Source organism: Cygnus olor, chromosome 3 (assembly GCF_009769625.2).
Source record: "Cygnus olor isolate bCygOlo1 chromosome 3, bCygOlo1.pri.v2, whole genome shotgun sequence".
In the NCBI taxonomy this organism is placed as follows: domain Eukaryota; kingdom Metazoa; phylum Chordata; class Aves; order Anseriformes; family Anatidae; genus Cygnus; species Cygnus olor.
Window position 1 is genome coordinate 36,963,842 of NC_049171.1, and position 22,067 is coordinate 36,985,908.

Sequence of the window (22,067 nt, forward strand, 5' to 3'; positions counted from 1 at the left end):
ATCTTATTTTATCTAACATGTCAACATCACTTTATTAATTTTCCTCTGTGGTATGTTGTTTCCATTATAGCAATCTAAAGGCTTGCAGAGGGAACGAGTATTTGGCTTTAGCCAGGCAAAGTCAGTTCTTTTTCCAAAGCTTCTTCGAGTCTCTGGTCATGCACTTTTCTCCTCGCATCAAAACGTCATTGATTCATATCATAGTACTCTGTATACAATCTACAGTTCACTGTATTTTCCAGTAAAACTGGTGTTCTGAATGCAATGGGAATGTCAGTTGGAGGAAACCATTTACTTTCAAGTTGTAAGCTCAAAAAAATGGTGGGATTTTCGTTGGTGGTGGTTTTGTTGCCCTTCCGGCCCAACTGTACCTGCGTGCAACTTGCCAACACATCATGTGTATAAAAATATTTGTGATCTGACACATCTCCAGAAATACCTCTCCTTGTGGAATTTTTCTGTAAGGAAAATGTATATATGCATATAATATCCATGATGCTACATATCAGGTAAGACCTTTAGGTTTTGCTCTTCTAGCAATGATGAGTGAACAACCAACTGTGCTCTTCTACTAAACATATGAATCTCAGAGCAACGAGCCTGTCCAGCTTTTTTTTCAGCTGCTGTTCCTGGGGGGACTAAAAACTAGGAAAGGCAGGACTTAGCTTGTGGCCGGGCTTTTAACTCACTTCCATTTTGTGAAGTTAGAAGAGCCTCTCTCCTGTGGGTCATATGCTTATACATTTCCACATTTATTTTTGCTTGCTGCCTCTCTGAAGAGAGCATTCTCTATGTCACAAGTTTGACATAGTTTTTACTCAGAAATGGGATTTTTCTGTTTGTACTACTACAAAGCGGTAGGTTTGTCGTCTTTTTTTTCTCCTGGTCTATTATTTAAACATATATCTAGTTCATAGACTCACATTGTGAAAGTCAGGTTACAGATGACCCGAGTTTCACGTCCCACCTTTTGTTTTCATCTGTAAGTCCCTGCATTGATGACATCGCATCCATTGCTCTTATCCTTGTTTCTGGCACCATACTCCCTTGTATACCTATAACCAATTTAAAAGTAATAACTATCTTGCCAGCCTGCACTGTGATAGCCCATTGGTCTATGCAGAATCCTCCTCAGCTAGTGATACCGTTGTCGTCTTCTTTCTCCTTTCTGTGCACACTCTTTAAAAATGATGCAGTTTATTGTGGTTCTTGCGTATTTTCCAGGTCCTCAAAGCCAGGGTCTCTAACAGAGGTCTGTTTCATTCCGTGTCTTAGTCTAACCAGTCAGCATTGTGTCACAGGAACCTCTGAGCAGCACAATAACCAACCCCAACTGGTCCACATAACAAAAGGGCTTCTGTGGCAACAAGCTCCCACAGAAGAGACACTGCCATGGAGACCATTCTTGATCGTGTAAGAAAGATCTATTGTATTTCACATCCCTTTGTTCGGAAAGCAGTAGGAATTATCTCACAACCATTCATCATGAGCAAATGAGTTATCACAAGTGTAGTGTTGGGGGACTGGAAAAGTGTTAAAGCTCATAGAGATAGTGGACAAGGCATTTTCTTGTTATGATCAAAAATTATTCGCATGTGTGTAAGACCCGCATGAGAGCAGAATGTTAGTCCAGTGTCATAAGGCCAGACTGCATTCCAGGAGTAGCTGCCCAGTCGGTACGTCCACACCCTGTGTATGCTGCCCAAATGGAAAGTTGAAGCTCGTATCTCAAATTTCTACATGCAAAAAATTCCAGGAAAATCTTATTTGGAAACACTTTGTAGCTCATTTGGAGGATTATCTACTTTAAGCTAAGAATATTACAGTTCTGTGAATGCACTCAAATGCAAGGTACAAACCTGGTGGTAAAAACTTGCTTTATTTTCTTCATAGATATACAGGGATGAATTTTGATAGAAGTCAGTAGAATCTTGTTGTTAGTGCTGATTTGCTTTCCATTTTCACTTTCTTTTGTTTCTTTTTTAGGTGTCAGTCTTTCAAAGCTCAGTTCCAGCCGAATGTCTCTCAGTTGGTATATGATGTCAAACTTATTTTTGGAACATGTATAAATACCATAAGGGCTCACTAATCTTCTAATGAGATAAAATTACTTCTGAAGGATAAAATTAGCATGCTGGAACTTTTCCAACAATTATATTTTTACAGCCCTACCATATGTATTATACAGTATGCTTCTAAAGAACCATTACTTGAAATATATATTCTTTGCTTCAAACTAGTTATTTTGAGGTAATTTTTAATATGAGAATTAATTCCCCCCCCCCAAAAAAATCTCTAAATTTGTACTAAGAATTATCCAAAATGTATAATCTCATTATTTCAAGAAAGAAAATATTAGTAATGAAACTGGATTTAAGAACAAGGTTAAAAAAATAAAAAAATAGTGGTTATGTTCATTAACACAGTCTATTTTTTCCAAAATAACTTTTACAGACTTTTCATTTATCTTGAGAGCTTTCAGTGAGTGTCAGATATGAGATAGGAATGTCCTGATATGAGATAGGAGTGTGAAAGCAGGAGGCAAATCAACTATTATTAGCTGCTTCTTCCAGTTTTTACTGGAAATCACAAAATAACCTACAGCAAATTCAGAAAGCAAGAGAGAGTGGAGCGATACAGCAGAAGCACACTGGTCCCATTACCCTTTGTTCACTAAACAGAAACAAACATTTGATAGCCAAATTTTCTGAAAAATAGGAAACATCGTACTAAGCAGCCAATTCTTGTAGAGGTGACAAGTACCAATAACAATCTGCTGTGCCCTGCACTATTCAGCATATTCACTAATGATCTGGAAGGGATGAGTAGTCGGGTCACAAAGTCTGATGAGGTTACCAAGTTATTGAGATTAATAAAGACAAAGAGCCAATCTTGAAGAATTGCAGAAAAAGTTGGTGAAGACTGAGAAATAAAAAGGCAGATGTATTTTAATGTAGATAAATGCAAAATGGCCCACATGGGGAAAAATGATCTTTACTTCACATATGAAAAGGAAGGTCATCTGGTTGTTACTTCTCAGGAGAGAAAGTTTTGGAAATGGTTCCATAGGAGCACCAGGTTAGTGCTCAACGTCTGTCAAAATAAATAAATAAATAAATAAATTGCCACAAAGGTTCAGGAAATCAATAGAGAACAAAACAGAGAACAACACAGTACTGCCACAGAAATCGTATTTTGCTCGCATCTTGAGGTAAAGAATCATAGAAATAACTATTGGTTGAGAGGGACCTCTGCAGGCCATGCAGTCCAGCCTCCCACCTGAAGCAGTACTATTGCCTAGATAGTCAGATCAGGTCAGCTGTGGCTTTGTCTAGCTGAGTGTTGGAAACTGCCAAGGACAGAAACTACCAAACTGAGCGGTAGAGTTGGTACAACAGAAGGAACTTGGACAGGCTGGAGAAGTGGGACCATGTGAACTGCGTGCGGTTCAACAAGACCGAGTGCAAGGTACTGCACCTGAGTTGGGGCAATCCCAGACACGAGGACAGACTGGGAGAAGATCTCATTGAGAGCAGCCTTGTGGAGAGAGACTTGGGGCTTCTGGTGGACGAAAGGCTCAACATGAGCCAGCAGTGTGCGCTAGCAGCCCAGAAGGCCAACTGCTCCTGGCCTGCATCACCAGCAGGGCGAGGGAGGTGATCGTCCCCCTCTGCTCTGCCCTTCTTAGGCCCCACTTGGAGTACTGTGTCCAGATTTGGGGCCCCCAGCAAAAGAAGGTTGTGGACCTATTAGAGCAAGTCCAGAGGCAGGCTACAAAGATGATCAGAAGGCTGGAGCACCTCTCCTATGAAGAAAGGCTGAGAGAGCTGGGCATGTTCAGCCCGGAGAAGAGAAAGCTCTGGGGAGATCTCATTGTGACTGTAGTGGGTTTATGTGGCAAGGTTTTGGTAGTGGGGGGCTGCAGGGGTGGCTTCTGTGAGAAGAATCCAGAAGCTGCCCCATGTTAGATAAGGGCCAGTTTCAGCCGGCTCCAAAGGGACCCGCCGCTGTCTAGAGCCAAGCCAATTGTTGGGGGCTTACGTGGCAAGATTTTGGTAGCGGGGGGCCATAGGGGTGACTTCTGTGAGAAGAAGCTGCCCTATGTTAGATAAGGGCCCCACTGCTGGCCAGAGCCGAGCCAGTAAGCAATGTTGTTTGCACCTCTGTGAGGGCATATTTAAGAAAGGAAATAAAAAACAAAAACAAAACAAAACAAAAACCACAAACAAACAAACAAAAAAAACCTGCTGGAACAGCAGCTGGGAGAGAGAGTGAGAACCAGCCCTGCAGACCCCAGGGTCAGTGCGGCAGGAGGACAGGAGGTGCTCCAGGCACGCAGCAGCAGTTCCCCTGCGGCCTGTGGAGAGGCCCCTGGTGGAGCAGGCTGTCCCCCTGCAGCCCACGGGTCCCACACGGAGCAGATCTCCACGCTGCAGCCCCCCCGTGGAGGAGCCCCCGGTGGAGCAGGTGGATGTGGCCTGGAGGAGGCTGCGGCCCATGGAGAGCCCCCGCAGGAGCAGGCCCCGGGCCGGAGCTGCAGCCCGTGGAGAGGAGCCCACGCAGGAGCAGGGGGTCTGGGGGGAGCTGCCGCCCGTGGGGGACCCGTGCTGGAGCAGTTTGCTCCTGGGGGATGGACCCCGTGGCACGGAACCGTGTGGGAGCAGTTCTTGAAGAGCTGCTGCCTGTGGGCAGCCCCTGCAGGCTCAGTTCGGGCAGGATGGCATCCCGTGGGAGGGACCCCGCGTGGAGCAGGGGCAGAGAGTGACCGTGAAGGAGCGGCAGGGACGAAGCCCCCGTTCCCCTGTGCTGTTCAGGGGGAAGATGTAGAAGAGGGTGGATGGGGGGAAGGTGTTTATAGTTTCCTTTCTTTGTTTCTCACTTCTCTAGCTTGTTAGTAATAGGCAATAAAGTTTACTAATCTCCCTATGCTGAGTCTGTTTTGCCCATGACAATAACTGTTGAGTGATCTCCTTGTCCTTATCTCAACCCTTGAGCCCTTTGCATCATATTTGCTCCTCCTTTCCCTTTGAAGAGGGGGAGTGAGAGAGCGGCTGTGGTGGACAACACTTGGTTGACCTGTGGAACCTGCCACCACAGGCAGTTGTGAATGCTGAAGGCCTACCTAGGTTTAAGGGAAGATGGCCAAGTGCCTGACAGAGAAACCCAGCAAAGGTTATTAAGTGAGTAGAAACTACATCTGTCACAGGAAACCTCTGAGTTTAAAATATTGGTGGTAGGGAAAGTGCTCAAGGGGACTACTTGATATAGGGCTTGATCTTGCCCTATACTAATGCTCTTTCAGAGCCTTTTGGTCTAGCAAAGCTTTTGGCCTGACCCAGTGTGAAACTGATTATGTTCAAGAAATTGCTTCTAAAACATAACTACCTGGTAACATTAATTTCTTTCTTCCCTTGTCAACTGAACTGGGAACACTTCAGCTCATTTTCTCAGGTGCATAAATAATTAGTATTACACTTTTAAGTTGTACACACAAGCAGCAACAAACGCAGACCTGCAAGAAAATTAACGTTTTGAAGAAATCAACCCGAAGATTTGAAATGAAACTTTAGGCTGCAGTTCCTGGCCAATGCCTCATTTCCAACCTATTTATACAATTAGTTCCACTAAATTTCAAAAGTTAAGTCTTTGAAAGGAAGGATATTCTTATGATTACGACAACAAAATAGTACTCTGGAGATCTCAACTTGATCTCTAGCAATGCCACAAATTTCCTGCAGGTTTTGGCAAATCAAGAGGGCCATCGTCTAGTGTGAGCTGATTTCAGCAGATAACCTCACCAAATTGACTCTGGTTAAGCTCTTGCAAAAGTCTTTAATGAGTGAATTTCGTGTGGTGCACCTGGACAGCACGGGAAGAACTTTGTTGTAGGGCAGGGGGCCGTGGGACACCAGCTGGGACTCCTGGTCCCTGCAGGGGGGCTGCAATGGTACAGGGCCCATGGACCCACAGCCAAAGGTCTCTGCCTTGGCAGGAGTGAAGAAAAAGGCACCAAAGCTCAGCCCCCCCTTTGGGTTTTCTGCCCGTCTACAACCACACAGGCTCTGGGAGCCTGGGCAGGGGAAGACAGAGACATTAGAAAGAGTGGAACGAAGACTGGGGAGAAGAGGAGGGAGGTGTTGGGGGGGCTGGGGCCCTGAGGAGCGGGGCTGGGGTTCCTGAGGAGCGGACCCGGCAGGGCCCGGGCGGGGAAGGCGCGGCGGGACCCTGAGGGGAAGGGCGGGGAGGCCCGGCCCGGCCCGCGGGGCCGCTTGAGGAGCCGGCGGCCGCTGCCGCCTCCCCCGCGGCCCCGGCCCCAACCCCAGGCGGGATCACCCCGTCTCTCCGCGGCGATGCGCCTCCCCGCCCCGTGCCTTCATCCCACCCCATCCCACCCGAGGGGATCTCCCCTCAGCCCTCCCCTTCTCTCCCTGCCGTCCTCCTCCCTTGCTCCTTCTTTTTTTTTTTTTTTTTTTTTTTTTCCCTTTTTCCATCCCCTCCCCCGCCCGGGAGGACCCGGCAGCTCCCCCTCGCCCCGTCCTCAGTAGCCGCGGGTGCTCGGCGGCGGCGGGTGCCGGGGCCGGGGCTGGGGGCGGCGGGGCAGGGCAGGGGGTCTCTCACGGCGTGGAGGTGGCCGCTTCCCCTCCCCTGGGCTCCATCGGGGCCAGGTACGGCCGCGGGGGGAGGCTGCCCGCACCTGGCCGGGGCGGCGGCCGCCGGGGAGCGGGACAGGAGGAGGGCTGGGGGTGGCCGCGTCCTTGCCACCGGGCAAAACTGGGGGGCTGAGGGGTGTCGGTGCCCTGGGCTTGTGCAGGATTTGGTGTAAAGCCCCTGCCGCGTTAGCCTTAGGGATGCAGTTTTGATAGGACTGAAAAGCGACACGTTGCTCTGACCCCCCTTCCCGCCCCCCCCTTTTTTTTTCTTCTTTTTTTTAAGCACGGGCGACTAGCAGGACAGACGAGGGGGCACATTTATTCCTCTTTCAGAGTTTTTGTCTCCGTGCAGCTTCGGCTGTAGGCACGGAGGGAGCCTCTTCGCATTTCAAAACAACCTCTCCTTTAATTCTGATTCACCCCCGCAGTATTTGTGCTACCATTCCTGCTCTCTTTTTTGGAATTGACACTAATTTTATCCAGATTCGTCACCGCTGGAAGCAGATTTATCTCGGAATCGCAAGAGAGCTGTGCCAAGGTATTTAACTTTCAGGCTCGGGAGAGAGGGAACTCCTTTGGATCAGCCACAGAAAGGCAGAGCCTCCCGCGGTCACGCCTGAACGCAGGACCAGAGGATGGCTAAGGAGCTTTAGCGAGTGGAAGCCTTCCTCTCCAAATCCTCGGCTTCTCCCAGGAAAACGCCGGACTTCCAAGCGCTTGATGCACACAAACGGTGAGCAGAAGCGGAGCGGGCGATGAAAAAGCAAAGACCCAACGACCCCCCCTTTTTTTCCCCCCTCAACCTCTGTTTCCCTGCTGATGTCCCCCCAGGGCATCAGGCCCGGGCAGAGCAGCCGGGGCCGGGGAACCAGGGCAGGTTCAGCCCCGGGAGCCGCTCAGCTTGTCCCGGACCGCAGCGGGATGGGGCTGTGGGGTTGGGGGATCGTCCCTCTGCGGCCCCTTCCCCAAACCTGGCAGGGTGGGAGAAGGGCGCAGCCCCGGGCAGAGTGGAGTGGAGGCTGCCTGGTGGCCAGCCCCGGGGCTGGGAGAGGCTCTCGGAGAGGGCTGAGCAAGGTTTGCGAAAGTTGCAAAGCCCTCGTCCTCCGCCTCGTGTCCCCGAAAGGAGCCGTGCCGGTCTGAGCCCAGCCGGTCCGGGCCGAGCCGAGCTGTGCCGTGCCGGTCTGAGCCCAGCCGAACCGAGCTGTGCCCGTCCGAGCCGTACCGAGCCGTGCCGTGCCGGTCTGAGCCCAGCCGTGCCGTGCCGTGCCGTGCCGAGCCGTGCTGAGCCGGTCCGAGCCGTGGTGCTGTCCGGGCGCGCCACCCAGCGGCTGCCGACACAGGGTGGCTGGGGGTTCTCCCTGCCCCCGTCGGGAAACAGAAAACATTTTTCGTTTTTTTTTTTTTTTTTTTTTTTTTTTTTTTGTGTGTGTGTGTGTGTGATTTCAGAAACGCACAAGAGTTTTCAAAAAGCTTTGTAAAATTCGTTCTTCTCATGCCTACTGAAGCAGCTTAAGTTTTGTAAGAGCCAGGAGTCGCCGTGTTTTTTGTTTGTTTGTTTGTGTTTTCTCCATAAGCCACTCTGGAGGATGAAATCTGTGCACCGATATCCAGAGGAGTGAAGGGAGCAGTGGTGGATAGGGTTAGGGTGATGGCTTCTTGCAGAGAGTATGAGATTTCCAAAAACATCCTGTCTTTTGCTTTGTCAGAGCAGAACTGTCAATGCCAACTTTCAGACCATTTAAAGAACAAGGCCAAAAGCAGTTAAGGAGCTGGGTAGTGTTTCAGCTTATCATATTTTGTGGTCTGAGAATTGCATCTGAATTTATGCACGTCTAATGTGAATTGTGCTGACTTTCCTACAATCCCAGGCTGCTCTGAACAAACCAAGATAAAACACCATGAGGCAGTAAGGACAAAACTTTTCTTCTGTCTGAGCTACACTGACAAATAAATTCAGTCTGGGATAGCCTGAAGAGAAGCATAGTCCAGGACTGCTTGTCTACAAACTGTCTCCTGAGCATTTGAGGTGCATTCTTCTGGAGTTAGATAGGTCATGCTGACAAGATATTTGAAAGATATCCTGAAAAGGTAGGACATGGTTATGTTTTGTGAATGCAGAAAGGGTTAATGATAGAAACAGGATGTAAGAGCTGAAAATGCCTTTACATGTATGCATGGCAGCTGGAATGAGGACAGAGTCCTTGCAGTTATTCACTGGGCTTGGAAATCAGAGGGAAAGTTTCAAAATCTTCACAGGACCAAGAAAATCTCTTTCATTTTCTGGTTTTCATCTTCTTCTATCTTCTCTGAAGCAATTCATCCTGTCATAAAGGCAGAGCTGACTGAAGGCTTCTAATTACTGTAAGCCAACCCAAAATTTATATGGGAAAGGAGCAAAGAAAAAGAGAGGGCAGAGCCTGGGGTTTGGAGGAAGAGCAAAGAACAGCGTGGCAGAAAGTGAGAGTAAGATTTTGGGGATCTTTTTGCCAGCTTATAGCCTTCTCTGGGCCTTTCCTCCTTCCTCTGGAGGCTGTATTCCCTCTCCCCTTCTCTCACCATGCAGTGGTGTCTTTGCAGCCATCTACACAATTCCATCCTTGCTATCTGGCAAGAGAAGTCCCTGCGTTCCCCCCTGTGCCAGCATCCTGTACAGGGCCATAGCAACTGTTGTCTTTTCCTGTGCTTGATGTTGTCCTTGCTTAAGCAGTAGAGTTCTGGTTAGTAAACAGACCTTAAGTGTCTGGCTGTAAATGACAGTGCTGCCTACTGGGACCACTCTGCCCTGTAATGAAAATTACCATTTTCGTCAGGCTCCTTGGCTTGGACTTCTTCCAGTTCTACTGAAGCGTAGTTGTCCAGTTAGTTCATTACAAACAACAAGTGGCTCATTATGAATGATGGAAACCATGGTGTCCAAGACTGTCTTTATAAGTAGAGAGCACTTGAGTATAGTGTTTCAAACAGGAGGCTCCGACACATCTATTCAGGGTTGTGTGTTTTATTTTGTCTTCTTTTTAAAGAGTGGCTGGAGGGAGGCACAGTACTTACCCATTTGCTTGTAGGATGTCTCTATACAAAGCAAATTTCGTTATGAATCCAGCTGGGAAGGCTTCAGCCGTCTCGGTGGAATGACATCTGCCCAGGCACTTCTGAGACTTTCTATATGAACTAGCAGTTATGCTCACAAAATTCAGCTACAGAAAACTATCCAAAACCCAGACCCTGAAGAAGAGCTGAGAACAGGAGGAGCATTTTAGGAAGAGAACCTAGAAAAGGCATTCTCAAGCCCGATGGAAGCAGCGAGTTTCTTAATATCTTGTGTCTCTTCAACAGCCATATTAGGACAAAGCACATTAAAATCAGCATTTCCACATTAATATCACGTGATTTACCATCAAATCATGCTAGCCTCTGACAGGCTCAAGGAGAACAAAAGGAGGTGCAAGTAGTTAATGCAAGTAGTTAAGCAGTGGAACCCTTCAATGGAGAACATTGTGAATACAAGATTTTGTGGGGGTTCAAGGGAAGACTGAGTAACTTCATGGAAGAGAAATCTACCAAAGTTTACTCCCACTACAGAAACTACCTCTGGCTTAAATTCCATGAGGTGCAAGTGGTTTTAAGTGAAGAGAATATGAGGGAGGAGGGCCATACATGGTTGCTCTATTCATGTGCTCTGCCGTAGGCATCTATTTGGCCAGTATCAGAAACAAGATTTTAGGCTAGATGGACCAATTTTTCAGGCCAGGAAGGCTATTCCTGTGTTCTCATCATAGTATTTCTTTATTTTGATGCCTTATTATCTATCCATAAATATGTAAAATTATCATTCCTCTTCAAATTTAGTACTAATTAAGCAATAATAAAACAATACTTTGGAAGTAATGTTGTATATAAACGTTAGTGCTTAAATATGTGCATTTTTGCAATACCAATAACCTAGACTGGTATGGTCAAGTGGTGTCTCCCTGCAAAATCTTGCTACTGGGATCACTGCTCTGCTTTCAACATCTTCAAATATCTTTCAGTATGATTACGTGCACCCCAGAGCTTAGGCCTGTGAGTCACTGTAAACTCCAGGTGTCTTACAAAAGTTCACACATCTTCTCCAAAACCTGAGTTAGCTACTTTAAAGCCAGGGTAAGTAAATATGTGGTGTAGTAAAATGTGTTTCAAGTATATCCAAGTAAGTAAACTCCAGGTCAAAGTCAGTGTTCCATGCAGGCTAAAGTGAAAAGCATCAAAAGCTACGCCAACATGAAACTGCCCTCTGAATTTGGCATTGGAATCAACAAGCTGTGTTTGAGCCATAGTGCTTAGTTAGCTAAAAAGCGATAGCTGTTGCCTCTTACAGGCAAGTACTATGTCTACATGGTGTAGATGCCTCAAAATTATAGTTGTTGGTCCATTGTTTGGCTTTTAAAGTGATGTTACCACTTCTTTTTCCATGTTACACTCATGCTCCTCTTTGTTTTTTTCACGCTATATCTTTACCTAGCCTGTAACCAGGTTATTTCACTGTGTGGGGCTACTCATTCTAAACAAAGCTCAAGAAAATGCAAGCGGTTGTCTTTGCCCTGATTTATACTGCCATCACAATGTAAACCAGAAAGCTTAACCACATACATACCCTTGAATTGCTTAGCTTTTAAAGTTTAATCATAGGCTCTTTCTTTCTACACAGCTGAGGATTCCATGTAATTGGAATAAAGGATAAGAGAATGGAGTGCAGCTTTCCCAATGGCAGCGGTTAGTAGCCAGTTAATGCCACTGATATCACTGCTGCCAAAGGAGAAAAATGGTATTTTCAGTAATGTTTTGAGCTCAGAATCAAGAGCTCTGGGTTCAGTTTCTGGCTCTGCTGCGGACATCTAACAATTTTACATTCTTTCTGCATGTTTCCCAGCTACAGATGAGAATAATATATTTTTTTTTATTTTTTTTTTTTGTCTTTCTGATTTAAAGTGTTACCTTTTTGTGTGGTGTGTCTCCCTATCTAGGTGGGCCCTTCCACATGTGACCATAAGACACAGACAGTAGAGTTTCTGCAGCCTTTGTGGGATCCTGAAGGAAAAAGGCATGCCATGAGTCAGCAGACTTGTCCCTCCTACTTGGCTGGGCTTTCCTGAGTGTATATATTGCATGATTATGCTTTTAAGATACTAAGATAGTTGCGTGTATTTCAACTCTATATTTTCAAATCTCTCTGTCTTGTTTTAGAAAAAAATAGACAAAATGGAGCACATGTTACTGCTATTCATATTATTCTTGCCTACATTGGGTCTTGCTAATGGAACAGAAACTGAACAAGATTTTACTTGGCACTTAAAGAAGATTCCCCAAATAGTGAGTGAAAGAACTTTCTCCCTTGACAACCCTAAATTTGAAGCAAAACCCAACCTAGAGCTGAACAGCGTATGTGGAATTGAATGTCAAAGAAAATTGCCAGTGCCCAGCTTGTCTGACTTGAAGGACCTCTTATCCTATGAGACTGTTTTCGAGAATGGCACGCGGACCCTGACTGAAGTGAATGTCCTTGGACTAACACCTGGTCCATCTGGAAACACAACTACACACAAGTCATTGAGGAAGAAGAGGCAGATATATGGAACAGATAGTAGGTTCAGCATCTATGACAAACGGTTTATGACCAACTTTCCCTTCAACACAGCTGTGAAGGTCTCCACTGGCTGTAGTGGCATTCTCATTTCCCCCAAGCACGTGCTAACAGCTGCCCACTGTCTGCATAACGGCAAGGATTACGTTAAAGGCAGCAAAAGACTGAGGGTGGGCCTGATGAAAACAAAGTCCAGAGGTGATGGCAGGAAGCGCAAAGGGGCTAAGAGAAGTAGGAGAGAAGCTTCTGAGGCCCAAGAGGATCCTAAAGTTGACACAGGACTAAGGCGACGATCCAAAGGTGGTGGGAGAAAGCAGAGGAGATCTGGGAGGAAGCAGGAGACCTCAGATGGCATGCCCTCCTTCCAGTGGACCAGAGTGAAGAGTACCCACATCCCCAAAGGCTGGTTTAAGGGTGTCTCTGGGGATATTGCCCTGGATTATGATTATGCTGTTCTTGAGCTCAAGCGTCCCCACAAAAGGAAATACATGGAGTTGGGAATCAGCCCAACCATCAAAATGATGCCCGGGAGCATGATCCACTTCTCGGGTTTTGACAACGACCGATCTGGGCAGCTGGTCTACAGATTTTGTAGCATTTCTGATGAGTCCAATGATCTCTTTTATCAGTATTGTGATGCTCAGCCCGGCTCAACTGGATCTGGCATCTATCTCCGTCTTAAGGAGCCGAACAAAAAGAAGTGGAAACGCAAGATCATTGCTGTTTATTCAGGCCATCAGTGGGTGGATGTCAATGGGGAACAGCAGGATTATAATGTAGCAGTAAGAATTACTCCTCTTAAATATGCCCAGATTTGCTTCTGGATACATGGGAATGACGAGAATTGCACACAAGGCTGAAGAGAGCTGAAACTAACTTGCCTAGCACCCAAATTATAACAGAGTGAAAATCTTCTGCCAGCAGTTACCGAAAGAACATCACTCTACGTCAGGATGCTTTCGAACTCAAAGCTCACAAGTAATGTTACGGTGACTTGAGTAATGCTGAATGGTTGGGGAATGGGTAGAGTTATCAAACAAAATATTTTTAATTGTAATCAACCCTAGATCTGCACTTAAAAGCCCAAACTATATTTATATTTGCAATTGTGATAAATTCAAAACGTTCATGTCAGAAAAAAATGACTACACTTGTTTGTCATTTTTTCCCCCAGGGGAAGGATTGAAGCTTCTCAAACTGGTATCCAACAATATATGTTTTTTTCAGTGGATTTTCTTTTCTCAGGGTTCTGTTCCAATTCTTCAAATGCAAGTTGTGTGTACATCACTTTACTGTCTGTGCAGAATGATCCAGAGTACTGCATGAGACTAAGAAATTATTCTGGCATTTTCTAAAGACCACAGCTCCATGTTGAAAAACAGCAATCTAGTTCATGCTTGTTATTTTGGAAAGTTTCCTAATCTGGTTGCTGGAGGAACACTCCCATGGAAACCCCAATTTTTTGTAGCCAATGACTAGACCTAAAAGACAAGTTTTCACTTCATTGCTCAGTAGAAACAACAAAGAGAAATTAAAGAACATAGAAGTTTCCATGTTTGGGAGAAGAAACATCAGAGCATAACTTAATGCCTTTTTATACCTTCTTTGAGAAGCTATACAAGTCTTAAATATATACCTTTGTTTTCTAATTAGTATTTGGAAAGCTGTAGCTTTAGCTTCTTTTCAAATGTTTATCTTCCCCATTAGGCAAAGTCACTGACTTCAGAAGTGGCTGTTTGACAATCATTTGGAGCTTCACCTCAAAGCCACGGATGAGAGTTTTGTTGGGTGCTAACCATTTTTGCAGGTTCTTAAAATTACTTCATAAGAATTCAGCTACATAGATAGGATACTCTGGGTATTAGACTGGGAGTTGGAAAGCAGTATTTCTGTATGTCTTTCCATGGTTTTACAAAGTGGGCAGTTTTAATCATGTCATATTCAGACTCCGCCTCAACGCGAGTCACAGGGTTAAACTAAAAAATTCTCCCAACTAAATTATACCAACTTCTGAATGGTGGAAGAACTACCCTGTGCATGATAACCGGTATCTTGCTAGATAGCAGCAGTAGTTATCAAATGATTTGGTTCAATATGTTTGCTGAACCACACAGTTAATGAAAAAAGAGAGCTTGACTTTCACACATGAATCGCCTTTTTAAAAAATTGAATACTGTTGATTGCCACACAAGTCTTAATCTTGTATTTTGTATCAAGATTTTGGAGTGCAAAGGATTGTTATGGTGCTATGTTAATCTAGTAACAAAATAATATTTCAGATCACATCCATTGTATTTCAGATCACATCCATTGGGTTTCGTTACTTTTATAATTATTCATCATTGCAATATTTAATTTTTTGATGATAGGTTTATACTGACCAAAATTAATTTTCTTCCTATGCAGAAGAAAAAAAAATAGAACAAGATTTTAAAATATGATTTCTTATTGGTATATTTGAAATTTGCTTGTAACATTTTTCAATGAAATATGATCATTTTTAGTAACCCACTTTTTTGTAGATGACTGAAAATATAAAACCTGACACTTTGAATGTGCAGGCAACTTTCTTTGACATATTATTACCAAAGCATCAAAATTTAACAGTTGTTTCCATACCATAACTCCAGCAATATTTCATTGATTGGAAGAGATCTCACTTTAAAAGAAACTATTTCTTTCAACTTTAGCCTTTCCAGGCAACATTTAACTTTTTTTTTTTTTTTAGACTTGTATGATTGTTTGCAGAAAACTAATATTTTTTAAAGTTTAGAAATTAATGTCTAAGGTTTTAAAGTTAATTATATTTGTTGTTGTTGTTAACATCTCTATGAAGACATATGGCTTCACTGACTAATTTTAAATCACCTCAGTCCAATATTTAATGCTCTTGCTCTATGCAGCAGACCTACAATATTTCTTAGGTGGCTCTATAATATATTTCTTACGTGCCTTTTTCCATAGTTACTGTAACAAATAAGGTACCGTATTGTTAATCAATATAAGTCAGCATAGGTCCATGGATTTTGTTAGAATTTTATCCTCAACATTGATTCAGGTCCAAAACTGATCAAGATAAAGTAGCTTAGTAAATCCCTTGTTTTGGGGAGTCGTCTTTAGGTGTACTCATTAGGAAAAGAAATACCATTATTTCTTTATTAGTTTGGGAATCAGGGACAAGGTAAGAATGAAAAATGTTTATGTCAGCTTTCAAATGGTCTTGTTCTAATAATCATCTGCTTTAAATACCTCAGCCACAACCTGAAATTCTCATACCACGCTGATAACAAAAGTTTATCCTCAGAGGATAAATGTTGGATGTCCAGTGCCTTATTTTATGGTACTAAGAGGTTAAAGAGGCTGGGCAGCGCAACATATGAATTAATCACAACTATAAATATACATATTCAAGCCCCTGTGTCTGAGTGCCCATGCAGAGACACATGCAAGCATGGCATTTGAAAGCATGCACTGTGCTGTCTGGGCCAGAACCTTCAGGCAAGGGGAAGATACCAGTGGCCAAAATGTTCATGGCTGTCGTATCCCAATGCCAGACAGCATTTCGATATGCCGTTTAGCCTAATAAAGAAGGAAATGCTTTGTGTAGGTGTTGTTACAGCCCCAGAGGCCAGCACAGGGCTATCGGTACCAGCCACTGCAAGTGGGACAAGAACTTTTGAGCTGTCAGAATCTCAGATTGCCTTCAAAGAGCTGCAGTTGGTATCTTGTTATCTATGACAAAATACCCAAGGGGGTGTTCCTAGTAAGGAGTATAGTGTACAGGCATCAGGGCAGGGTTCCCAGCATAGGAGACACGTCCCTTGCAATGTTTCTGCAAAGGATTTTTCCCTCTTTCAAGAACTGGAGTGGGCATCATTTGTTTTCCTCAGCATTAATGCTTTTCCATAAGAGTTGAGCTTTTCTTTAACTGTTTTCCTGGCTTTAGGAAAACAAAACAAACAAACAACTCAGACAAATCCCTTTTCTGCTAAGGGGCTACTGGCAATTTATAAGCTTTCCCCAGGCCAAGGATATGCCTCATATACAAACCATTAACACACCCAGACCAGCTTCTGCAAGACACTTGTGCGTGTGTTTAGTTTTGGGCTCTGAGAAGTACAGTGGAAGCCAAGGGGGTTATCTGGGATGTGAAAAATCAAGTCTAAGTTTATCTTACAAAAGAAAAACACAATATTAGCTAGTAAAATTTATTTCTGTTATGTGAGGTATAGAGTACCCGATGCTTTAAAAATTGCTTAAAGCTTCTCCTTGACTCACTTCATAACTTACCGTACAAATTCTACAGATTTATGAGTCTATATAGAGTATGAATCAACCCAGAATATGGCCAAGTAAGAAAATAATTCATCTGAAAGTGGAGGAAAGAAGCAGCTGGGGTCTTCCTCCTACTCTGCTGATAAGAGATCACCTTGCTGCAAGCAGCAATTACTACAGAAAGAGACAGCAAAAGAAGTCGATGTTACAGAAGACCAGGAAGAAGGAGGTGGTGTATGAGGGATAAAGAAAGTGAAAAGTAAATGGCCATGAGGTAGCAGAAAGACCTACTGTAAGAAAGAGTTGGCAGGTGGGAAAGGCACAACAGTATATGTTAAGATGTAAAAATCATAAGCTGCATGAACATCTTTCACTATTAAGCATGGGGCTATTCTTCCCAGCTAAAAGCACCAAGGAAAAGGCTGTGAGAGGGAGGGTTCATGTTCTAGCAGAGACCACTGACAGGCAGCAGTTGTGAACCCCGACCTACAGTCCTTGCCCAAAGTCGCAGGGATTGTGCTTGTGCTCGGTACGTCAGGGTCTTTGGGAAGCAACAGAGCCAAAAGGGTCGGTGGCACGAACCTCCCAGCACACCGCGTCACCGAGAGGGTGGTAAGTGACGCCAATTTCTTCCATGTGAACATTTCCAAACCTGACAATTTGGTGGGATTTCTGCCAAGGCTGTTCCCTGTTGGAAAAAAAAAAAAAAATCCCAAACTTGAAGTGTTTAAGCATTGGTTCCACATTTTGCATGTATCTACAAAGCCTAGCCAATATTTTTTTTTCAAATACCTTTAGTATGTTTGGTAGCTTTGTAGAAATGTAGTCAACTGCTTCTAATTTTAAAGCACACCATATTGCAGATACTTCCATCTACAACCTACTGGACTAAGGAATAATATATATATATATATTATTAGATTGAAAGCTTAAAATTGCACAATAATCTCAAAGGATTTGGAAGCACATTTGATTCCCTGGTTTTCATTTTTATTTGCACCAGCCTTTTGCTCCAAGTATGAGATAGTATTTAGGCTAAAAACCTTAAGAGGTAGCTTTTATGATTCTTTAATGTTCTTAACTTTTTAAAAAGTGACAGCAAACTTCAAAAAAATGTGTTTTTATAATATTTTTAACTGCACAAAACTACAGCTCATTTGGGAAAATAAATGCAAACCTTCACTATATTAAGATGTTATACAATGCACATGCTATGTCAATAAATATTTTCTTGTTTTTCTTTTCCTTTTTCATGATGTAGTTTGTTAGCTATGTTGTTATTACACAAACTCAATTCTGTAAATGCCTTTAACTGGTTGTCATTGAATCATCTGGGACATGGTCTTACAAGATGCTAATGTCTCTTTAAATTTATTATCGGGAAAATTTCCCTGTCTAATCCTTTCTTCAGGACAGCTACTCTGTGAGCAAATTTGATGAGTAAGAAAATTGGTTCAACAAGGAAATGACTCACAGACTGTGCCACAACTTATTAATTCTGAAATAAGTAATTAGTTCTGTTTCTGCTGTTAGCAATTGTTGTGTTTTCTACCTTGGAGAGCTGTTGAACCAGGCCAAATCAGAAATGCGTAAAATATTACAGTGTTGCTTCTCAGCATTATCTTATCTCTGTTCCCTTGAAATTGGTGGCGGTTTGACCACTGGCAGTAAAGCGAGTGATTTTTGGCAATGATGAGAGCTGCTGGAAATATTAAATGGAAAGTTTAGAAATGATTACTGCAGTGATTACCAGCGTGTCCAATACAAGCAATGTTTAACAGGGGTCTGGCAAGGGCTCCCACACGAGCTCTGGTGGTTCTTGCATGGGGACCACATGGGAATAACCAGGACTGAGATGTTCCTCACCTGGACTGAAAGTCCTTCTGGGGCTGGGAGCAGCGTCTCAGCCCTTCCATTGCTGAGTCTGCTGATGAAGAATGTCTTGGTGCCTGAGAAATATTCCTCTGCCCCTCCTCAGGGATAGACCCAGGGCTGAAATCTGTGAGCTCTGCAGGCCACTCCCGAGCTCCTGGCCAGGGCTAGTTGCTCCTACGGGAGGCACATTTCAGGACACGCTGTGGGTCACACATTTCCACCACATTTCCACATTGCCACCGTGGCAGCCTAGCCAGTATCAACTCATCTCTAAAATGTTCCAGCATGGCCCAGTTCCTTGTGCTAGCATTTTTCTATACTGCTTCCAGTGCCCAGCATCTTTAACAAATACTCAAAAGGACTTGAGCAAATAATAGCAGCCACTGCAATCTCAAGACCGCCAAATAAATTTTGTCTTATATGGATTATGAACAGTACTCCCGATGAGCTGCCCATCCCTCTCACTTGGAATAACACAACCTTGAGCCTTGACAATGGCTGTTGCTGTTAAGAAAGAGGATCAGATATACTGGAAAACCTACACATGCATTTGATAAACATTGTGCCTCTTGGCAATTATACGCTCACCATATTTATTGGGGTTGCTATGGCTCTATGTTTCCACGTGAAAGAGCTGGAAAACATTGGATTAAACCAAGTCGGGCAGTTTTTCAGACAAATTACTCAGCTGCCCTTTGGCTACAGTTGCAGCACTCTCCTGCTCCTCCCCTCCCATGTAACTTCCAGTTTTGTGGATTAAATTTTGGTTTCAGCTTTGCTTAATCAGAGATGAAAGCAGCTGCGAGGCAGCACGGCAGAAAAGGATCTTTTCTGGATGTGTGTTGAAGCCGGGCGGGCTCCAAACATAAAAGAGGACAAGAGAAGGGAAAGAGCACGATCAACAACAAAAACCCACAGTGCTTTGTGGAACGGAAGAAAACAGGATTTCTATTTTTCTTACAGTAAATGGAAAACCCCAGTTTTTCCATTCCTTTGCCTTTTCTTCAATGATTAACTCGTCAGCTAACCAGTGCTGATGCTCATACAGGAGAGAACAAATCTGCTCTGGGGTGGAGGTGCAGGATGCCAGCAAGGGCTTCCCCTCCCGGACAAAGGAAAAAAGAGAATGCGGGGTTATTCCAAAGGGGATTTCCAAGTAATATGAAGGAAAAATATATATATGAAAAGTCATCTCTAAGACAAGAGCCATATTTTTGTTTAGGTAAAACATACTGTCTGTAGAGAAGTTTGACCTGCTGCATATTATATGTACTTGTATTTTATAGAGCATTACATGCTAGGCATTTATGATCTGTAAACAGGGTTATTATTTAAAAAAAAAAAAAAAAGTGAAAAGGAAGTGAATACTCAAAAGAAAAAAAGTAGTTTTGTTAGTGTCCAGTTTGGATATGGTAGTTTATTGCTTGTAAATTTTCCTGGTGTACCAGTGATCTGTGATCAGCTAATGTGGCTGGTATGACCGAAGGGCTTGTGTCCTTCACTTCTTGCTTATTGACTTTTTCCTTAATGGCTGGGATTAAATAAAACCTGGCCTCAGTGCATTAACCAATTTGAGGTTAGTGCTCTGTCCACAAGCTTTAAAAAAAAAAAAAAAAAAAAAAAAAAAAAAAAAAAAAAGCCATTTTAAACTCCTCAGCTGGAAAGAACCTCAGGGACTGCGTTTGCCCAGACCAGCTGCCATCCTGTATCTGCGTGAACCTTTGCGTCCTTCACATTTAACAACCCCAGCTTTGCCCCATCCCATTCTCTACCCATTTCTCATTAGGCTAATGAAGCATCTTTTCTCTACTTGTGTACATCTGAAAAAGTAGTACATCTTACATGTAGTCAACTCCTGAACTTGCCGATGTGCTTTTTCATTTTGATCCTATGCCCTGGAATAGGTTTTCGTGCCTTCAACTCTTATCACCCTTAACTATGGCAACGATTTTTATAGCCAGGACAAGTCCAGCTCCAGTAGTGTGCGACTGTAGTACTGCTGCTCCCCGGGTGGTTTCCTGTGAAACGTGTGCCCCAGTCCTGCAGGTGACAAACTCCAGCGATTCCCTGTTCATTGCTGGGCTCTGCTTCCCTTATTTCCCTACCAGCTTTACACTGGGTGTGCACAGACACGAGGGATGCTTTGGGGAAGGCAGCCCCTGCTCTGCTGCAGAGACCTTGGGGGATGTGGAGCTGGGGCAGGCCTGGACCCTGTCCTCCCAGTGTCCCCATCACAGCTATACGGGCTCAGATGTTTCAGTTTGTGGGGTGGGGGCACCCTGAGCTGAAACATCTCATGAAACAAGGCACAGGCCAGACTCTAGCAGCCATCATGGGGTTTAATCTCCTATACACATCCTCTTCCCCAGGGTCCCCAGGGAAGCTTTATTTAATTTCCCTGATTTAACAGACTGCAAAAATGACAATAATTGGATACTATTAATCAGATTACCCTAACCGGACTGCAGACAGCTCGCATGGCCTCAGGACGTGCACGGGGCTAACAGTGAGGCCAGGCTGATCCTGGCGGGGCGCCCGGTGCTGGTGCTGGGCTCCGCATGTGGCCAGCACCCACACATCTGCCCAGCATGCTGCCAGCCTGGTGTGGACCTCTCTGGACATCCAGCAGGGGCAAGGTTTCTCACAGCCCTTATGTAAGCCTGTTGCTGAAATAAACAAGCCAGCCAGACGTGTCCCCTTGCAGCTCTGCAGCCTGACAGGGCTAATCCAGGCACTAGGCCTGGAAAGCCAGGCTGTAGATGGTGTAGATGGGCCTTATCTGCTGCGTTTCTCTAAGTATCCTTCGCAAAATAGGCAATTGCAGCTCTATAGGTGGGATAAAGCTTTCCTGCTCCAGGAGTATGTGCACTGAGGAGTGCCCATCTCTTTTATCCCCTCCATACTCTTACTCATGCCGCCTCCACACTCACACAAAATAAATGTAAAACACTGTAAATACTGACAAGGACTTAGAAAGCCACCCAGAGTTCTCCCAGCTGATCCCAAATATTTTCCCCGGTCCTCTTTCATGCATTGCCCTGTTTCCCAGCCAGCTCCTCAGCTCCGCTCTGCTGCTCCCTGGCAGCAGTGCTGGATGTGGCCGGGGGCACCGAAAGCTGCCCGGAGGCAGCAGGGCCAAGCACAGCACATCCAGGTCTACAGGGGCAAGCAGCAAGGTTTTTTAAACAGGAGGAGATACGGCTGGAAGGGACAAATTTCCAGAGGAACAGCTCTCCCTCCTTGCTTTGCTATATCCTAAAATCAATACTTCTCCTTGAGCCATCCCATTTCTTAACGTGCATGGTGAAGGTCGGGCTGCAAGCACAGATCCTTTGCCAAACCCATGTGGCCCCATGTGCTCGTCCCCAGCCACATCAGGCAGAGCCTGGGGCACCAAAATGACATGATTTGGGGGCAGGGGGCTGCAACCACGTACCTCCCTTTTGCAGGCTGCAGTGAAACTTGCTTTACTTGGCAAATGCCAAACTTCAAGGCAAGTATTTTTATATACCTAAAAAGACACATTTCTAGATCTAGAAGCCTGCCCCCTAATTTTAAAGCAAACTGTAAATTTGTAGGCCTGTCCAGCAACATCACCGTGAAACCAAGTATATCCCAGTAGAAACATGATAAAGCTACAGCTTAGAGAC

At 44.5% G+C, this 22,067-nt stretch overlaps 1 protein-coding gene across 8 annotated transcripts; it reads left to right on the forward strand.

The window, feature by feature from the left end:
• Window positions 1-6,535: 6,535 nt before the first annotated feature.
• On the forward strand, window positions 6,536-16,234 carry PRSS35 (serine protease 35). Of its 8 annotated transcripts, XM_040552068.1 has the most exons (4): window positions 6,546-6,665; window positions 7,204-7,383; window positions 11,651-11,727; window positions 11,871-16,234. In XM_040552068.1, exon 4 carries the CDS (start codon window positions 11,886-11,888, stop codon window positions 13,125-13,127), a length of 1,242 nt encoding a protein of 413 aa, XP_040408002.1. In that variant the 5' UTR covers window positions 6,546-6,665; window positions 7,204-7,383; window positions 11,651-11,727; window positions 11,871-11,885; the 3' UTR covers window positions 13,128-16,234. The 8 variants fall into 8 exon arrangements, with proteins under 8 accessions (XP_040407995.1, XP_040408002.1, XP_040407999.1 ...); XM_040552061.1 differs by having other exon boundaries at window positions 6,536-6,665; window positions 7,134-7,383; window positions 11,651-16,234; XM_040552065.1 differs by lacking the exon at window positions 11,651-11,727 and having other exon boundaries at window positions 7,155-7,383.
• The last annotated feature ends 5,833 nt before the right edge of the window (window positions 16,235-22,067 follow it).

What these genes read in the sequence shown, in the direction of transcription:
- PRSS35 (XM_040552061.1), top strand. Translation starts at nt 11,886, where the DNA reads ATGGAGCACATGTTACTGCTATTCATATTATTCTTGCCTACATTGGGT.